At 42.1% G+C, this 14,123-nt stretch overlaps 1 protein-coding gene across 1 annotated transcript in view; it reads right to left on the reverse strand.

Moving 5' to 3' along the window:
* GUCY2F (guanylate cyclase 2F, retinal) overlaps positions 1–12,413 on the reverse strand; it is an 86,344-nt gene extending 73,931 nt beyond the window's left edge. Inside the window, 4 exon segments of the mRNA XM_032837144.1 lie at positions 2,188–2,490; positions 11,682–11,712; positions 11,714–11,825; positions 11,827–12,413. Coding sequence (XP_032693035.1) covers positions 2,188–2,490; positions 11,682–11,712; positions 11,714–11,825; positions 11,827–12,413 — 1,033 coding nt within the window.
* Between the last annotated feature and the right edge of the window lie 1,710 nt (positions 12,414–14,123).

Consider the following 14,123-nt stretch of genomic DNA (forward strand, 5'->3'; position numbering starts at 1 on the left):
AAAATATCTGTTCATATTTATGCATGTACAATACACACACATACAAACACACACACACAACACACCCCTTTCTCCTTCCCTCATTTCATGATTAAAGTAAAAAGACTTACTCTGTATCGATGTGGTGTCATATCATTGGCTAAAAAATACAAAAATTCACCATCTCTTTGCTTGCTTGTAAATAACACCAAACAACTGGTTTGAGCAACCATTCTTAAGAATCTGAGGGATTCTTGCAATTCATGACCAAACTGACCACTTGTTTTTAAACATCTGTGTGTTTCCTAAAAGAAAGATTTATTATAAACATCTCAGTAGCAATAAAGTTCAAAATCTGCCCTGTTAATATTTCTGCTGGTCACCTTTTTTTATTAGAACAAGAATCAGCAAAATCTTTGTTATCAATACTTAAACTAAACCTAAGTTTTATCTGAATTATTTGTTCAGAGGCAGAAGCAGTCCACGGGATAAAGAAATAAATGGTGGATATAAAAAAGAATATCATTGAGAATGTGAGTGTTAGACACAATCAGCTGCCTCCCTGACAGCCTTCTTCCCTGCTAACAGAATCTCAAATCTGTTCACATTTTTCCAGCAGCTATAGGTTAACCATGATGCTTTTGTTCCTCTTCCTAAATGATTGATTTTGGTATGTATATGAGACATGAATGTGATCAAGAAAGTGTGGAGAAAAGTCTGCCTGAGGAGCTTCTGGGAAAGATTTCCTCACTCTTAAAAAGAGACACAAGAAAAGATCATTGCCCATTTTTATCTGGAGGCAGTTCCACCTATAATATGTAATGTCTGGAACTGTGGCAGCCATCATGGGACCTTAAGACCAACCAAATAACGATGGCAAGTTAGCATGCTATGGCTTGTAAAATGGAAAGATGAGTCAAGTGTGGTTCACTGATAACATCGTTGGGCTGATAAATAATGGACCCTTGAGCTCCCATACCTTCAAATTTTGAAAAGAAAAATCACCTGGGCCATTTTGTGTTGAACAGTCTGTTACAGCCAGAAGCATTGTAAATGATACATATGCTAGCAAATACTAGAACTTTTAATTCTACTCATGTGTTATTCTAAATACTTCTAAAACTGACTGCCTTCCAAATCTAGCCTCCAACCTACAAAAACCACCTCTTTATTTTTTCAAATCTAACAGGTATCTTTGGCCTCCCCACCTTCTTCCCATATTCCTTGTCTTTTTTGGATGTTTCCTCTTTGTTTTTGTCTTTGCTCTCCATTCCTTTCTCTGCTTTGTTCCCCTCCCTGCTCCTTTACCTTCCTCAGGCCCTTTAGTGTCTGTGATTTGAATCTGAAATGTGTTTATACATATATTCATTTATACACATGTAAATATCACATCTTACATATTAGAAGGGAGGAATTCTTCCCCATTCCAAACTATTCCTTTCATACAGAGATAGCTCTTCTAGCAAAAAAACATCTGACCTCTCCTCACCCCCTTACTCATTCCCTCCCACAAAAGAGGAGTGTTTTAACCTGACTGGTTAATTTGGAAGGAGAACTAAGGATATACAGCCCAGCCCTTCCTAACTTCTTTCTCTTGGGAGCCACCTACCTCTAGGAAGCACATACTCCACTATGCTCCTCCAGGCTGTACATTTTACAAAAGGCATGCCCTTGTAGTGCTGGAATATGGTGGTACTGCAATGTTGTTGACTAGGTAGGGAAGTCTGGGTAATCCTCAGATTCGGTACTGGGAAGCTCAAATGCTTACAAACAGAAGCCATATTCTCTAATACCAGTTTCATCAATAATAAATTTAATATGGTCTTATACACCAGCTCTCTTTGATTTTGAATAGATTTAGAACTATTCAAACCAGCTGAACTTGGATCAGACATAAGAATTCTCTAGCTCCATTGAATAGCACTAGTATATTATAAAATTTTTGTTTCCCTCTTCTTAAATAGATTTTACTTATTCTTCACAGCTGCATGCTGTCATTATGGGCAGCTTGACAATTAAAAAAAAAAAAAAGCTTCAACAATGTGTCTTTGTTTTACAAATGTTTCCTGCAAACAAAAGGTGTTTTTAATTTGTGCATGGTTGCCTCTTCTTGACTGGGTTGCCTATGCAATAGAGGCTTTTCACAGGAACAATATTGACCGTCTTTTGTTTGAGGGTCTCCACTTATGATAACTTATAAATCTGCACTTACCTGATCTGACTCCAGCTTCTCAGTAATTTCATGTATAGCTGCTGCCTCAGTATAGGCTTGATAGGTTTTTTCTTGGGACTCCACTGTAATGGTCAACAAAGCATCATAGGCTTCCCGGAGTTTCGGGTTGTTCCTCAGGACCTGGTAGGCGGTATGCTTATAAAATAAACTGTAGAGCAGAGCATCATAGGGAACAAAGACGTAGTTTCCATCAGTCATTTTCACATCATGAGCCCATTCCAAGAGATGCATCTGAGTCTCTCCCCCAATCAAGGCCGAATGCACATACATGATGATTACTGAAACCAATAAAGCAGGAGGATTATGGCAGTAATATGCTAGTAAAATAGAATTCCAAAAACCACAGATCAGGAAAAATAAATAGATGTGTTATAACCAACTGGTAAATGATTTTTATCTTACGCCTCTAAGATGATCAAGATGTTGAAGCGCTGAGCTAAGGCTGAGGTATGCTCAGGACCCTGGATTCGGCAAAGGGAAGACGCAGATATGACTACAGCCTACAGAGCCTACTACTAGACAGGAATAAGAATAAATTTAGCAAATGGGAGGTAGCATAATGAAGAGGTTTTGGGATTGGAAGATTCAGGTTTATATCTTAACATCACTAGTCATTGTTAGCTGTATACCCTTAGCTTACCTCTCTCTGCCTCACTTATAAAATGGAGATCATAAATATGTACTTCATAGGGTGGTAGTGTTGATTGAAGGAGCAATTCGTATAATGGGCTAAACACATAGAACTCAAAAAATAGTACCTAAGAATAAGAAGGCTAAAGGGTGAGGATGGGGGATATTCTCAGAGCCACCACTGCTACTTATGGCCCTGCTCCAGCAAACATACATTCCAATAGATTTTGCACAACTGTTCCCACCCTTACCATGGCCATTATAGACAATGAATGGCACTAGCTCACACTCACCTCTAAATGCTAATAATATTATCAGTGATATGTTCAACTTTTAAAAATCTAACTTCCCTGTAATTGGAAATACTTTGCTCTCTATTTAATTCCTCCTAGACTTATGAAACTATGTTGTTTGGTAAGGCTATGCTAGAATAGAGTGGATTAGAGGAGGCCACGGTTGAAGAATGGCAGCAAGATCATGAGACTGAAAGTCTTCTATCCAATTTCGCCCTTGGCATGCTAAATGAGTTTAGTTTAAGCCCACTTGTGCTTCAATGCCCACATCTTTAAAATGCAGATTCCAAAGCATTTCACAGGTACATTGAGTAGTTTAATTAGATAATGCCTGGCAAGTATTCTAGTTCCTCGAAGAAAGGCAAAGGTCCTATTGATATTGGTAAATATTAATTATACGTGCTTTCATGGAACCTTTAATCTCAGGAAATGAGTACGCTTAACTGCGTTCAATGACTGGTCTTTGGCATTTACATATTTCTTCATCTATTTCCAAAAACTTTTTTACACTCATTAAATAACCCCCAGAAAATTTCCCCTTTGACCTAGAGCTGATAATTTCAGTTTTTTAAGGTGTAACTAGCAAGTTATGATGATGATTTAAATCACATACGCACACACAGTGTAACTTTCAGTTTTCAAATGACCATTAGTTCCTTCAATATAATTGCCCTAAAAGGTTCTACGTGTATTCTGATCCTTAAATCTTCCTTCAAATACTCTGGGATATCTTTGGAGCTAGTTCATGAGCCACTCAAGGAATTCAAACTCCTTTGTTCATAATTACACATTGCATAATGGGAAAATGGAGTGCCAGAGAGGTTTGACAAGGCAAAAGCTGGATTTAGAAGGAAAAACTAGAATCAAAGTCATCTAAGTCTCTAAATATGGTTGCACCATTAAACATGAAACAACATAAACATAAACATAAACATTAAACAACTAGTCCAGTAACAGGTCCACTGAGGGGGAGAAATGAGTTAAGTCAGCTGTTTCAGGTAGTTGGCCAGTTTGTCCACCAGGATCCTTAGCAAGCAAGTCAGTATTGGCATCTTTCTTCAACAAAAATAGAGATTAGGTGATTTGACCAAGATTACCCAACAGAGATAAAATTTTATTGACTATATTTCAAGGAATATTAAAATTACTTCACTAGATGGAATGTTAAATGGAATTGTGTTGGTTGAAATACAGCAAATACTTTAACATACACTCTGTGTTGTGGGTGCCGTGGTGTATCACCCATCTGCACCCTTCACAACTGACACACTCGTTCTCCTAGCTGCTGGGGGTGGGGCTGTGTCAGGAGATGATAGCTAATACCTCTCAGAGAATTGCCCTCAGCTGAGGAGAGCCACTTCTCACAAGGTCACATTCCCTCAGAAGTGTGTTGGAGCTGGCTGGTACTAGTTCAGAAGAGCCTGTGGTTAAATTTTCAGGGATTCTGTGCACCAGTCAGTGTCAGACTGGTAGCTTGAAATCGGGCATGGTGGGAGTGATTATGGAAATCTCTATGAAAATTGGCAAGCATTATAAATCAGGGCAATCTTCCCCCCGACGAGCCGGCTATTCAACAATCATTATCACATTGTACCCCTTTCTCAACATCGGCATGTACCCAATGACTGGTCAAGGACTGTGTCTTATTTATCTCTGTATCCCGGTACATCTTATGCACCCAATGAACATTGTTTAAATGAATGCCTGAAAAATCAGAGGTTGTACACTTGGGTATCTTTTGTGGGTTCCTTGAGATGTAAGGCATGGGCATATCTGGATTGTTAGTATGGAGGAACAAGTTGAAGTGATATTTACCTGGCAGATAAATTCTACCATACTTGTCCTTGATGTTTAGTGTCATTAATTATGCTCAAGACCTTCCTCTCGACCTTAATCTCTCCTTGTAATTTTTTTTCCATGGGCCCACACTAAGGATATCTTAGACAAAGAGTCAGAATTTTTATAACTGGAAAGACTCTTTGAGACCTACTCGTTCCTTTCATTCCCCTCATTATTTTACAGATGAGAAAACAAAGCTTTGGAAAGGGTATGATCTCAGTCTCCTCCATTTTTTACATGGCAAGATCTTGCCATTCAACATGACTGAAATAGAAAGCATAAATACTGAATTCAAACAACAGCATCTTCATTTAATAGATTGAGTGCTTTGTGAACAGGGATTTGTGGGTGCATCTGTTCTACATGATGATTTTATTAAATAGCTTTATTATCTCAAAATTACATTCATTAAAATGGGATTTTACCTGTAAGTTGTTGTCAGGCAAGGATTAGTGGACAGAAACCTTAAATCCTCGACAAGGCCTGGGTCAACGGGTGATCACTGAATAATACTAATTTGTAAGTTTCCATCCTGATTGTTAACAGTCAGCCACTCTATAGCCAAAAACAAGGATCAGGAGATACATCTTGCTGAGATCCCAGCTCACCATGATATGATACTACGCCCCCGCATTCTAGTGTTCTTTATCTTCATTTTAACCGTTCTGCAACATCCCCTATCACTGGGGGGGGGTGTGTGTATATATGTGTGTGTGTGTGTGTATGTGTGTGTGTGTATCACTATATATTTTAATCTATTTCATTTTAACAAATGCTGCGGGTGGGGGGGGGAGTACACAAGCCAGAGGAAAGGGGGCATGCTCTGTGATTTATCCCAAGTCTCACATTCCCCCAGGGTTCAACCATCTGACCACACTGTGAAAGAAGTACACCCGGACCCTCTTTCCGTCAGCTTTCTTCCACGCAGTCTATAAAATGGATGTATAAGAAGAAGGTGGGAGGCTCTGGAATCAGCCTGCTTCCCAGCTCCACCCCCCACTGTGATTGGGTGCAGACAGCCTTCAGAGCACAATTTAAGAACAGGGCACTGGGCAATGTGTGACTGTTTCTTCCAGCTAAGGACACCCCCCCTCTCCCACCACCCTGGACACACACATTTTTGGCTTTAAGTCCAGAGACCATCACTTACTTACCTGCCACCCATGTTGAACCCATACAAGTAGCTCAGCATGATGTCAGACACACATTATATTTAATGGCCATTCCACCTACACTAGGTCATGTTTTCTTATACCCAATATAACTGGTATTCCAAGTGCATTTATTGCTTTCACATCGCGGCCCAGCTTGAGATAAGTTTTTAATATTTCTCTACACCTTGCAACATATGTTTTCTTCAACTTTTTAAAAACTGCTATCCAGGTAAGACCTCTTAAATGTTGAAAGCTTAGATGCTGGATACTTCTACAGAAACTTCTTTGTGTGCTGGATCTCCAATAATTTTATCATTGCTGATATCAAACCCATTCATGACAGCAGGTTGTCTTTCACCATTTACCGTTATGTAGGCTTATCCATACCAAATCCTATACAAAATGCCCTATCAACACGAAGGCTCTTAGCCATGGTATTATCAATATCACTGTTGTTATGACTATAGGAAAATAAGGCCAACACTGGCTACATTGAGGCACTTAAAAGAATTTCATCAGTGGGCCCAACAATTAAGAAAGAAAAATGGAAGAACTGAATTATACAACCTACGTGGCACACATGGTTTCAAGTGAGTATGCTTTGGGGACATACCTCAAGTAGACAGGAGGCAATAGAGTGTAAGTCTTTCATCGGACCAGTGGTTCTCAAAGAGTGATCCCTGGACCAGCAGCATGGGCACCACTATGAACAGGTTAAAAATGCAAATTCTGGGGCCCTTCCCCAGCATTTCTTTCTCTTCCTGAACCAGAAACTCTGGAGAGGGAACCCCGAAATCTGTGTTTTAACAAGCCCTCCAGGGGATCCTGGTAAACACCAAGGTTTGAGAGGCACTGTTTTAGAGCAACCTGAATACATAGCTTGGCTTTCCCATTCACAAGCTGTGTGACATTTGGCAAGTTATTTAACCTCTTTTGGCCTCTGAAATCTTATCCATAAAGTGTGTTAAATAATAATTAACCTTATTACTTAAGGATGTTGCAAGAACTGAATGAGAAGGTCTGTACAAAACCCTTGCAAGGGGCCCCTGGGTGGCTCAGTGGGTTAAAGACTGCCTTCGGCTCAGGTCATGATCTCAGGGTCCTGGGATCAAGACCCGCATCGGGCTCTCTGCTCAGCAGGGAGCCTGCTTCCTCCTCTCTCTCTGCCTGTCTCTCTGCCTACTTGTGATCTCTGTCTGTCAAATAAATAAATAAAATCTTAAAAAAAACCCTTCCAAAATGAAATGACTAGCACACAATAAACCCTCAGGAAATATTAGCTATTACCAAAGTTGCAATTATTTCTTTGGTTTTTTTTTTAACGTACAGTAATCTTCAATAGATGGAAGAGGTTAGCTGGCAATAACATAGTAATAAGGTTTTCAATTTTGTACAAACAAGAGAAGACCATTCTGTGTCCTATTTTCTAAATATCCCATTGTAATGAAGAAGACCTGATTTGAAAGAATTTAAAGGCATCCCCAATGGTTCAACAACCTGGTTAGTCCAAATGGAAAGGATTTCACAATGAGCCAAGCATTGATAGGAAAAAGGTGAGGAGAGGAGGGTTTGAAATAGCCATTTGAAAAGTTCTCCAAAGAGCTTTTCAGTGGGGCCTTCTGCTAGCCTCTGTGAGAACTGGCAACAAAACAAAACAGAACAACAACAACAACAACAACAAATACCTCCTGGGTAATTGCAATCCAACAGGTGTTCTGCCTAGTGAATGGATGTTCTTTTACGCCATGGGATCAAAACTTCTACAAGGGCTCATGGTTTAAATAGAGAATGAATTGGATTCATTCTCCTGCCCACTCAGCTAGATCCCCTGGTGCAGGACACAACCTCCCATAAGTAGGCACAGCAGCCCTGACTGTAAATTGCGGCCCTTTGTCTTCGATTCCTATCTTCCCTATCTGACTTGGTCAGAAACAAAGATTATTGGTAATTGCTTCTGAAGCTTCAAGGAAATGAGCCGAGCATCTGGGAGAGGCCGAATCCCCCCTTCTCTGGGATTTCATTCACCATATTGTTTGTTGTGAATAAGACCTATACCTACCTACTTGTGATGTGAGACTCACAGGTGTTGTAAAACTTGAAAGGAAATACCTTTCTTCCGGGTAATCCTGAGGATTAAATGAGATTAAGTATATGCAAATACCTTGTAAACTGTAGAGAGCTGTTCACATATAAAGTGGTATTATGGTTACGTTCATTGTCTCTAAAGGCAGCATCTAATAACCCCCTGCTGTTTCCCCTCCAAAGAGCCCATGGCCATTATTATTGTTATTATCATCTTTACTGTTAAATGTTAGCACTGTCTCAGTATTGTGTAAGCACCATTTAGACCCCTTTCTGAGAAAGATGGTTCTTCTGACTCCAGCCAGGTGACAGTGATATTTTTAATTGGAAACCTAAATTTACAGAAATGAGAAGCCACACACCAGTCCGCAGTAGACTCCCTTTCTCTTCCCTGCCTCCCTGCCACTGTTCCTCACTACCACCACCATGTGGGGCTGGAATCACTGTTACTGTGAGCAGATTGGACCAAACCCATCTTTTTCCCATTTTTATTACTGCCCGATATTGCTGGGCCTCTCCAAAGGACAGGATCCATTTCCACCGTATTTTGTACATCACAAAATGTCCTTCTGTGAAGGTTCGGGTGGGGACCCACTGTGTAAGGAAGAGCCTCATATCCAGCGGAATAGGGAAGGCAAGGCTCAGAGGAGCTCCCACCGAAAGCTTAGTGCCTTTTCCATCAAGATAGATAACAGCTAGGAATACTTCAGCAGTTTCGGTCCCACCAGATAAGAGGGACTAGAAAAATGAGCCAGAGATTTGATCTAGTATATGCTGTGCTTTGTTTGTTGTAACCTTTCTCATGGCCCTGTTGCTCCAGTCCATAGTCATTGACTCAGTTTCTCAGCGGATCTCTCACTTTCTGATGGGACCAGAAATGGGCCCTGTACCCCAGGCTGCTTGGTTCAAGTCCTGGTAGTCTATTTATGTTCATAATCCGGATCCTACTTCTCATGCTTCTACTGGCTGGGGCACAGCTCTCACCTGACAACAAGCCTATCTTACTTTGACTCACTCCCCTTCCGTGACTTCTAGCATCACACCCCACTCACCGCTTTGTCGCGCCCTCAGATGCCACCAAATGGCTGTACCAAATGTGAGTTCTACACACCTTTGGATACTCCATACTGTCAGAGGTCATACCCAGGCCGCAGCCCAACTGATAGCTCAGTTTCCCTGCTCCCCACCCCTACCCACATTCTGATTCCTGTCACAGAGTTCCGGACCTGCCCCATCTGAGTCTGTGTTTTGTCCAAAACAAGAAGCAAAATCCTGCAGGGCCGAGCTTGGTCTTTGCTGCCTTTTCTCTCCCTTCCTGAGTCTCTACTTCACTTCCCGTTGCTGTCCTCCATACCCAGGGTCGGCCTCTACTCCATAACCACAGAATTTCCTCTCTAGGCGTCCCCCTCCCCAATCTTAAAACTTCCATTCCTGTAACAGGCTGCTGTATACTGTTATGAAGAAAAAAGTCTGATTAAACAATGTTATATTAAAGTAATATTATATTAAACAACGTTATATTAAAGTCAACTTAAAGTAAGGAACATTTATTTGCATTTTCATTAACTTAAAGCAGTGGTTCTTTTTTTTTTTTTAGATTTTATTTATTCATTCGAGAGAGAGGGAAAGCAAGAGAGATCACAGAGGGAAAGGTTGCGGACTCAAGGCTGAGCGGAGAGCCAGATGTGGGGCTTAATCCCGGGACCCTGAGATTATGACCAGAGCCGAAGGCAAACACCTAACCGACTGAGCCACCCAGGTGCCCCAAAAGCAGTGGTTCTTAACCCTGGCTACATTTTACATGCACCTGGGAGGATACTGAAAATACCTCTGCTTCGGCCTCATTGGAGACCACCAAAACCTCTGGATGTAGCGTTCTGGCACCAGTTGTTTAGAAAAGATGTCCAGGTAATTCTAGTGTGTAGAGTGAGAACCATCGACCTACAGGAATGAATCTCAAAGAGTAGGGCCATAATATGTACATTTGCTATCTCTCTGCCTCAAAGGACGTGTGGGTGGTGAGCACTCAATCCTAACTTCTCTCAGCCCAAAGAGTTTCAGGGCCTGGATTTATTTAACATTTCATGGTAGAGGCCAAATTGTCATTTCAAAGAGTATACTATTTAGAATGGGTGGGATGCGAATCCCTCATGGAATGTAAGCTTGCAGGAGACACTGGACTTCGTGAAGATTTGTAACATATTCTAAAGTTATACTAAATCTGTGAGCCTGTTTCTGGCATGACTCCTCCCTGGAAATGGTTTTATATCTCTCAAAATAATTCTGTGCTCTGCTTTGAAAGTATCAATCTCTATTATGAAGTAATCAAAGCCACACTGATTGCTTAACATTAAAGGATCTTGTAGACTGGAGCTGGAAGCAGACAACTGTAGTTCCAGGAACTAAAACTTCTTGCCCTCATCTTCCCATAATGATCGTAATGAAGGTCCAAATACTGGTGACACTTGAAACTTATAATGGGCTTCTGTTTATCGGCCAGGCTAACCCTGACCATTCTCTAACAAACCCATTGTTATCTTAAGGAAATGACTGGGACCAGGACTAATCCTAGCAGTCATCAATTTGACAAGTAGTTTCTGAGCCCTCCGTTCATTCTCAAGCAATGGAGTGGCTTGCAATAGTGAAATGAGCCGTGTTCCCACAAATCACTGACACTTTCCAGGAAAAAAAATCTAGTTCTAAAAAAACTGGAATAGAAAATATCGAAAGCAAGTGCCACAAGGGCCTGCAATAAAAGTAAGTAAGAGACACTGGATTCCAGAGGACCAGGAACGGCTCTTCTTCCCCCAAACCACCTCAGCTAGGTCTGGTGACAGTAGCTTTGCTGGGGTCTGCCCTTTACTTCAGGTTTTGTCCATGGTCTCTGCAAGAATCACCTTCAACATCAACCTTCTCTTGGAAGGGGAAAGGTTAAAATCTGGGCTGACTCCTCATTTTAATATACTTTTATTTATCAGCTAGGTCCCTGGGAATGGCACATGAAAAGATAAGCCCTGTTTTGGGGGGGCAAGGGAGGTGAGTGCAGAGGACAGAAGGGAAGTGTATATTGTGGAGTCCAGAGAAGACAGGTTCCAAGTGAAAGGTGATGAAGCAGGTGGCAAGAATGGGCCAAAACAGAGCCAGAAAAACACCCTTCTTTGGCTGATCTCAAACTACTGGGGTCCTACAGGTGTGGAAGGTGTGTGGCTCCCGTTGTTCTTGATGCTGAGAGTAGGCACTGGGACCCAATGGCATTTATAACCACTTTGTACCTTTATTTCGTTCATCAAACAGGCTCCCTTGAAGCTGAACAGTCTTGGAGCCTGAGTGTGAGTGCAAGAGGGCGGATGCCTGATGTGCTCTCCTAGGGTGCGAGGGTAAGAAACCTTTTGGAAATTGTCCTATTCCCAGCAACCCCCCACCCCTTCCCCGGAAGCCACGTTTAAACCTCAGCGGGGAGAAAGCGCTCACTGAGAATTCTGTCAGCCTGGCGAATCGATTCGCAGGAGCGCTGTCCGAATGCTGCGGCTGTCTTGTCCTGAGCTCAGGACGACCCCTACCGGTAGGCCCCGGCTCTGCAGAGCGCTTGGTATTTGATTGGCGGTGTGCACCCAATGTCTTCATCTAGGAGATGACTCCGGCGTGAGCCCACTGGAAGTATCTCATGACAGTTACCAGCACCCGGCCCGGAGAAGGGAGTGTCCGAGAAAAGGTCGGGTGGCTGATTTTATTGTCTAATTCGTAATTCACACAAGCCCAAGAGAAAAGCCCTTTGTTCCAACTGTTTCCCAGGAGCGAGGCGGCCTCGCAGTTGCCGGGGTTGACAGGGCCAGTGAATCCCGAGGCCATCTGGTGGTGAACAATGAAACCGCAAAGGGCCCTGGCGGTCTGGCAGTCTTCATTGAGAATCACGTATTCAAAAGAGCAACCCGCGTCAAACGATGGGTCCCTGTTGAAGCGCTCAATGGCTAAGCCAGCAGCAACCTCAGGCAGAGCCTTTGAGAACAATGGGTCGCAAGTCCAAGGGCCCACTACCCCTATCTTGTAAAGGGGCGCCCACACCCACTGTGGGATGCACGGGAGGGCCAGGAGGCACGAGCACCATAGGAGCTTGAAGGCTGCAAGGCCATGGTGTTTTTGCTGTCTTCTGGGAGCCGCACACCAGAGCATAAGGTGAGAAGAAGGCCATGGTGCCCAAAACATAGCCCTCCTGCTTCCAGCAAACTAGTGAGGAAATGTCTGAAGGTTAGTCTGCTTTCCTGAGACGGACCGTTGTGTTTCCAAATGCCTGTCAATAGGAGGGAGAAATTCATTACTTGCCTTATTCCTGAAGCTTCTGGAAAGACTGATTATAAAAGAATGGCAGTTCCCAAACCACCTTGACCAAAAACGCCTCTCCTTCGCGCACTTCTGTACTCCTTGTCTCAATAGATGGCACCTCCACCCACCGTTTGGCCCCTTGCTCCAGGCAGAAACCTGCTAGTCAGCTGATGCTCTTCCTTCATCTCTGCCCCCACATTCAATCTATTACCGAATCCTGTTCAACGTTGGCAACAGCTACCCACTTCACAACGTTGTGAGGATTATGTGGATAAACATACAGCAAGCATATGTTGTTAGCATTATATTAGTGATATTATTATCATTATCACTTCTACAGTTTAAAATGTGCTCATTTATCTCCACCCTAATGCCTTTTGGAGAGAGACACAGATATAAACCCATAATGGCAATGCAGAATTTAAAAAATTGTATGATTTTATGTAGATCAGCAGAGGAAAATAGAGAGGATCACCCAAACTCTGATTTCAGGGGGAGGTGAGGAGAGAGAAGAGACAGTCCCTCCAACTTGAGTACTGAAAGAAAGGTTAGCCAGGTTAATGGGGTTATGAGGGTGATGGTACTAAGCACCTTCCAGGCAGAAGGAACAGCATATAGTAAGACACAAAGGTTTTTTTTTTTAAGAAAATTTTTTGTTTTTTTAAAGATTCTATTTATTTAATTGAGAGAGAAACAGAAAGGACACGAGTGGGGACAAGGGCAGAGGGAGAAGGACAAGCAGATACCCCAGTGAGCAGGGAGCTGGTCTCAGAGCTCGATCCCAGGACCCTGAGATCATGACTTGAGCCAAAGTCAGACACAACCAACTGAGCCACCCAGACCAGGCACCCCTAAAAATTATTTTTAAAGAAGAGGATATGTTAGATACTCAGAATTCCAATGCATTTGTTTTGTTCAAATCTATGATGGCAGCTAAGGCAAGGGCCAGGTCACCAAGAGTCTTATATGCCATTCACAGGTTTTTAGATTTAATCCTGTAAACAATAATTTTAGGCAGAGAAATGGCATAATCAGATTTCCATTTTTAGAAGATTGTTCAAATAGCAGTGTGATGAACAGGCTGGAAAGGGGTTAAGACTGGGGACTTCCAGGTTCAAAGCTGTTGTATTAATTCCATATTGGAAATGATGACAGACCAAGAGAGGGGTCATGAAGATATAGAAGAATGGAGAGGAATTCCACAAAGATTAGAAAATATCAAAGAGATTAAGAAAGTAGAACCGACAACAGCTTGGTGACTGACAGGATGGAGAAGGCAGGGAGAAAAAGGACCCCCAGATGATTCTGAGCTTTTCAGACCTAGGCAACTGGTTGGAAAATGATACAAGTCTTTGAGATAGGGAACACTGGAGGAAGGTGGTGAAAATATAATGCATTCCATTAGACATGGTGAACTCATAAAGCCTGTAGAACATACAAGTGGCAATACTCAGGACAATTTGACACACTGGATCTCATCATAGAAAGCTGAGCCAGAGAGAGAAATATGAGTGTGATCAATTGATAGAGAATAATTAAATACATGTGGAAGATTGACAAAAGAGAGTTGTGAGGTAAAGAACAGAATACAGC

The sequence above is a fragment of the Lontra canadensis genome, unplaced genomic scaffold (genome assembly GCF_010015895.1).
Source record: "Lontra canadensis isolate GAN:19392208 unplaced genomic scaffold, GSC_riverotter_1.0 scaffold96, whole genome shotgun sequence".
Classification (NCBI taxonomy): domain Eukaryota; kingdom Metazoa; phylum Chordata; class Mammalia; order Carnivora; family Mustelidae; genus Lontra; species Lontra canadensis.